The sequence below is a fragment of the Lepisosteus platostomus genome, chromosome 18 (assembly GCF_059453375.1).
Source record: "Lepisosteus platostomus isolate fLepPlt1 chromosome 18, fLepPlt1.hap1, whole genome shotgun sequence".
Classification (NCBI taxonomy): domain Eukaryota; kingdom Metazoa; phylum Chordata; class Actinopteri; order Semionotiformes; family Lepisosteidae; genus Lepisosteus; species Lepisosteus platostomus.
This window is the reverse complement of record NC_142628.1, coordinates 3,633,991-3,640,204: the sequence shown is the minus strand read 5'-3', so window position 1 is coordinate 3,640,204 and position 6,214 is coordinate 3,633,991. Positions and strand designations below refer to the sequence as shown.

General features: G+C 35.6%; 1 protein-coding gene across 1 annotated transcript; it reads left to right on the top strand.

Annotated features, from left to right (window-relative positions):
- The first annotated feature begins 49 nt into the window (after positions 1 to 49).
- On the top strand, positions 50 to 6,009 carry mrpl21 (mitochondrial ribosomal protein L21). The gene is made up of 7 exons (XM_088612073.1): positions 50 to 203; positions 742 to 802; positions 1,439 to 1,524; positions 2,061 to 2,224; positions 3,253 to 3,305; positions 3,866 to 3,969; positions 5,786 to 6,009. Exons 1-7 carry the CDS (start codon positions 116 to 118, stop codon positions 5,848 to 5,850), a joined length of 621 nt encoding a protein of 206 aa, XP_088468199.1. The 5' UTR covers positions 50 to 115; the 3' UTR covers positions 5,851 to 6,009.
- Positions 6,010 to 6,214: the final 205 nt, after the last annotated feature.

The following is a 6,214-nucleotide window of genomic DNA, read 5'->3' as shown; positions in this document are numbered from 1 at the left end:
ATATGATAATTGTTATTAAAATGGTTGGTTACAGAACACAGCGTGTATTCTCAGCTACACCAAGATAAGTATTTCCGGGTCGGCGCGCTCGCTTTACCTCTCTCTCAGGGTGAAAATGGCAGTAAACACGGTTAATGGGGTAGTACGAGTGTGTATGAGGTTCACCCGGCCGGCCTGGCCGTTAGCTGGGAGCCTACGGACAGGTAAGAGGTGGGGAGGAAAGTGAATGTATGAATATGTGTGTGTGTCCAAGTTACTGTGGTTACAGGACTATCAATGTCAGGAAGACGAGTGACGAATTCAGAGCAGACTGTGGGCTCTTCATCTGCTAATGAAGAGAGTACCGAGGCTTGTGCATGAGACTAACTAATCTAATACATTCATAATTTTGGTTGCCTAATTTTACTGTTGTCTAATATCTCAAATAAGTGCTTTATTTAGTTATATATATGTATTTCTGCTTCATTTTGTAAGAATGTATAAATACCTTTCAGCTTTCTCGGATATTTTTTCAGTTGGAAATAAGTAATACCAATATAAGGTACTAGTTTAAAAAGCTGAAAATCCCTGGTCTGCAGATATTCACTCCTGTTGCTTTATGGCTGCGATTCTTTGTTTCTTCTCGTTTAGATTGAATTGAATGCACACATCCTGACGTTTATAAGTGCTAGTTAGCAATCTGATGGATTTGGGCCTTATTTGACCAATATAAATATGCATAATTCAAATGTTTTGTTTTAGGCTCTTGCTTTCCTGCCTTTGTACGTCATTGGAGTTCTCAAGATGTCAAACTGCCTTCAAGGTAATAATAACCACTAAGGTGCTTGAATTTTATCTGTGTTCTGTATAAAGTGCATGATATTCATGCTGGAACTTTACCATTTGAAAATCTGTCCATTTTCTGGCTGCTTCTACCAATCAAGGGTTTCCGGGGAGCCAGAGCGTACCCTGACAAGCATCGGGCGCAAGGCAAGATGCACCCTGGAAAGGACACTAGTCCATTGCAGGGCACACACAAACACAAATCTCACACCAGGGCCAGTTTTTCCTGAAGCCACTTAACCTACCAGTATGTCTGTAGACTGTGGGAGGAGAGCAGAGCACCTGGAGGACTGCCTTGTGATCTTGGGGAGATCATGCAAACTCCACGCTGACAGCCCCTAAGGCCTGGAATTGAACCCAGAGCCCAGGAGCCCAGGACACGTTTAACATAAAAGATGATGATAATAATCGCTGTATGTCAAATAGTAAATGAATCTTTAATTTGCATTGCACCATTGAAAATGTAATTATAATCAGGCGGTTGCATCTTTGTCCTGTATGATAGTGAGAAATATTATGAGTTTGGTCTTTGCCATACATGTCAGTGGAAACATGCGAGATTAAATATACTAATTGTCAATAAACTGCTGCATACTCACCTCTTTATGTCTCGTAGCTTTGTCCCAGAGACCTCCTTATCCAGACCTCCTTGGCCAGAGGTTTCATTCCCTGACCCTGTGGAAGAGACACAGAGACACCAGGGTAAGGACAAGGGATTTTAGGAAATAGACTTTTATTGTCTAAGTGTACAATGAACTCTCAATTGCTACTATACTGACACCCAAGAGACATTCGGATATATATGACAGGTTTTGTAATTATACAAGAATCAAGGTGAAACTAATATATCTATTTTCAGACAAGAAATTGATCCTAGTATTGAAATTGTATTTCAGAAGTTTACTAGACATCCCCTTTTAGACAGTTTACCTAAATTTTACTAGATGTCCTATTTTATGTCTTGTAGGGTGTGTCTTATTACAGGTGGTTTTCCATTACATTGGATATGCTAGAATGCTGTTTATGATGCAAACTGTATGTTTTCACATTTGCTGTAAATAACTCCAGTCTTCCAGGGACCACCCAGATTAAACATATTATACTGTATATGTACTGCAGAAAACATTGGTGTCCCCCATATTTATTCAAATCCTTGATGAAATCAGTAAAACATAAAGCAGAAAGATTTAGGAATACTAATGTTACCTGCATCAAACATGTTTTTCTTTTTTATGCAGATGTTGTACAGAAAGTCAACAACCTTCTTGCTACAGGCCAGTGTGGCAGATTGTTTGCAGTTGTTCATTTTGCAAGTCGACAGTGGAAAGTAACAAACGAAGACTTAATTCTTATTGAAAACCATATAGATGCTGAGTGTGGAGATCGAATAAGACTGGAAAAGGTTGGTTCTCTTTCATGCTTAGCAGAATGATTTAAGGTTTTTCACATAACTAATGCCAGCAAAAGTTTGGTTTGGAGAAAATGTTTTATGCATGCAACAAAGTGTTTGTGTAAACAGAATTAAGTCATATCATCCTTTGTGCATCTCAGGTTACTTGACAGCTTTTGTTCAGAGTCAGAGAGAGAATCTGTCTGTTGTTTTTACCCTTAATAGAGGTTATAAAGAAGAGGAAACCATTCAATCCATCAGGTTCATTTGGTGGTGTAGTAGCTTAGCAAAACTAATATTTCACCCAGCCTGAATGTGAAATGTTCCTCAGGGGTATCCATATCTACGTACCTTAGGGTTTTATGTACTTGAATCAAATCTCCTTTCTGCTAGATTGAAGGGATTTCATTCAGTTCAGTATGACAAAGACCAAACCTAAATTACTGAGAATTGATTAGTGCATCGTGAATCTTAAACGTAACTTATCTGTATTTAACTTTCATAATTTTACATGCCCAGGAATTATATTGGTTTTTGTCTTTCCTCCTAATATTTTCTGAATGAAATAAGTATACTCTACACAAACACCCAGATCCCTTTGGTGTGTAGCTTCCTGGAGCAATGACTTGCCCATGTGACATGGAATGTGTGAATTAGATAATTATATCCAGTGAGTCTTAGTTCTGTTGTGTGCAAAGTTATGGAAACACTTTTCAAGTATTCACAGCAGACCTCTAGTTGATCAAACTCATGGATGACATAATGAGTGTGCTTGTGTAATGTCTGTTCAATAAAATGTCAGTACACCTAAGGCAGAAAAACCTTCTTCTTCATGTCATTAATTTGTTGCAGTTCTAAGTAATAATTTTATTAGATTATGTTAAAAAAGTCAGATCTCTTAATGAAAACATCCCATTTTTATTTTACTGGATGCTAGCCCATGTTGATTTTTCTGAACACTTGAATGTAATAAACATTCAAGTGTAACATATTCAAGTTAATATTCAAGTAACATATATCTGCTAATAAACATATTCTAGGTGTTGCTGGTTGGTGGAGAAGATTTCACGCTAATAGGAAGGCCTCTTCTTCAGTATGTACTAAATATTTTCTACCATAATGTGTTGATTGAAGAGATTTGTCAAAAAGGCCCATTATATTTTACTGTTCTTGTACTACTGATTGTTTTACATACATATACAGTTTATATCTGTAATGTAATGAAAAATATAATAATTCAATACCAACTTTTTTTCCTAGTAATAATTTACCTTATTGTAAATGAAATATTTGAATTCACTAATGGAAATTATGAAAATGTGAAAATAGTGCATCATAAGGACTAGACATGTTTTATCCTTTATTTATTAATATTAAAGCACAGAAGACACAACCGCTTTGAAAATTAAGAAATAACTTAAGTTGTTATAATGTACTGCAAGTCTAATTTTACAAATAGCAGTCACATTTAATTCATCTGTTATTCTGATGTTCATTTTTTTGCTTGAGGGATAAACAAGTACGAGATTAGCAGTTTAGAGTAAGCCTGTATTTAGAATACAACAACTGCAACGCTGTTTAACTGAAAACTATTTGCTGAAGCAATCATCATCATGACCGTTTGTTTGGATAAGTCTTTTCTTTTTCATGTAGACGAGACTTGGTGCGCGTGGAAGCGACTGTTATTGAGAAGACCGAATCCTGGCCAAAGGTCCATATGCGGTTTTGGAAAAGGCACAGATATCAGAGGAAAAGAAGTAAGTTTACTTGTGACAAAAACTGAATGCATCTCTTTTGTAACCACATATTGTTGGTCAGACACTCTACCATACAACCTATTGAACTAGGTGGGCTGAATGATGAATCAGCTGAATCTCTCATTTTTCATTCTAATATTGTGATCACTGTGTGATTATATATTATTATAGTAAGAATGTACTATTCTTACTGTTTCATTGTTATGATCCATGGGTTGATTGACTTTCAAAGTTTAAAGAAAATAAAATGTTTGTATTTTTTTTAAGTAAGGAATATCAGCTCAGTACTTACATACGTACCTTGTATATTCAAACAAGACTCAGAAATCACAGGTCAGCGAGTGTTAAACAGTTTGAACAAAACTACACTTCACTCCCAGATTTTAAAGTGGGCTTATGGATCTAAAAATCCTGTCTCATCATAATTGCCTGTTACAAAATATTCTTTTTTTAGATAAGGAAATTCCCTTGAGATCTCATTTTCAAGTACTTCCTGAATAACTTCAGTTCACCATTTTCTAAATAAGGCATGCAAAATCAGTGAACATTAAAAAGACTTGCATACCATATGTGACTGTTGTCTGGTTCATTTGTATTATTTTCGCTGAGGAAGAAACCTTTCAAGTTCTCATTGTGACTTCTTCATGGACAGTGCTTATATTTTTGTTTGCATTGAATCCAGGAATTTGCCCAGCATTTACAGAAAATTTCTATGTATGTATTAGTACATGGCAACATGAAGCTCACCTGAATAGTTTAGCTGATTAGAAAGAAAAAAACAGTACAACTATATGATTACACAAGTTAGAAAAGTAAATGATTTAGCTTTGCTTCTTAAACACATTATTTGACATATACAGTGCTAACTGCTTTATACCCAGGAATATATAATATATTAGAGTGTGGTTTAGCACTGAAATATTGGGTCTTTGGAATTGGAAATAACTGACTCTTCAGTTTTACATTCTTTAATTGAGATCCCTCAGTTTTTCTGATTCAAGGTTGCATGACTGAGGAAGACGAGATAAATTCCAAGCTAACTTTCCAAGCCTGTCTCCTGCTTAGTACTGAATTCTTTCTGAAATCCCCTGTGTTTACTTTATTTCCGCCTAATCTCAGTGTGTTTATTTTTGTTTGAAATAAACAAGACCATTTACTTCGTCATGAAAATGGAAATTACAATAATTCCAAATAACAACCTAAAACTCTTTCATTTTGGTATTCCTTTGGGATCTTTTAAAGCGGCACAACTTTTGTAAGTGCCATTCCATAAGCACTGAAAAACAAATTAGAGCTACAGATTAATGCTATTTTGAGTCTTTTCCATCTTTTTAACAGCTCCAGACTGGTGTTTCTTTTTATGTATGACCCCTTTGATGTTTCTCTTCAAACAAAAAATAGAGATTTCTGTTACAGAGATGTTATGATGACTACATATACTGTATTTCACTTCTTTCAGGACAGTTTTTTAGGATTTGCAACTGGACGTACTGAGTTGGAAAAAAAGTTGATAAGTGTTGCTGCATTTTCTGGAAACCTTCAAAATTCTATAATTTAACATAATCAGATTTTCAGTCACAGTATATGGTGTGAGAGCTCGTTAATCACATTGGAGAAATCTCTCTGGTGAACTGTGTAATATGTGCCAGGGGACAGTCTTGTGATTGAACAGAATATAACATGGCATTTTTGGTCACTGCTTGAAAAAACAGGTTTTAACATAAAATACAAAGAAGAGCCATTAGCTAAGTATTAACAATACTTCTTTTTTGTTTAATGTGTTTCTGCTGTTTCTCTTTTCTTCCTATTCTTGCAGTTGTTGTGCAGCCTCAGACAGTACTACGCATCAACACAGTTGAAGTAGCACCAGGATTGTCCTGATCGGCTGTTTTTCTTTTCTGGACAAGTCTGTGCTGTTGGAAAAGACCTTTTTAAATATCTATCTTCACTGGTTACTTTCAATGAGTTTGTTCTGATGGGTCTGTTGGCAAGATTAGTAGTGCTGATCACCATGTGATCCAATAAAGCATATTATCCTGTTTTGTGTGTTTGTCATTCCCCAAACAACTAAAATACTTGAATTGCAGTCTTCTTGAAAGTAAGTGTTTATTTCTCATTTATAATGTATTTCAGTTCAGTGCAGAATTCTATGTAATGTTAATACACTTGATGTTTTATTAACCCTGCAGTATGTCAGAGAAATGTGTTAGTTGCTAAATGGGTGGAATGGCTCAAACTCGCAGTT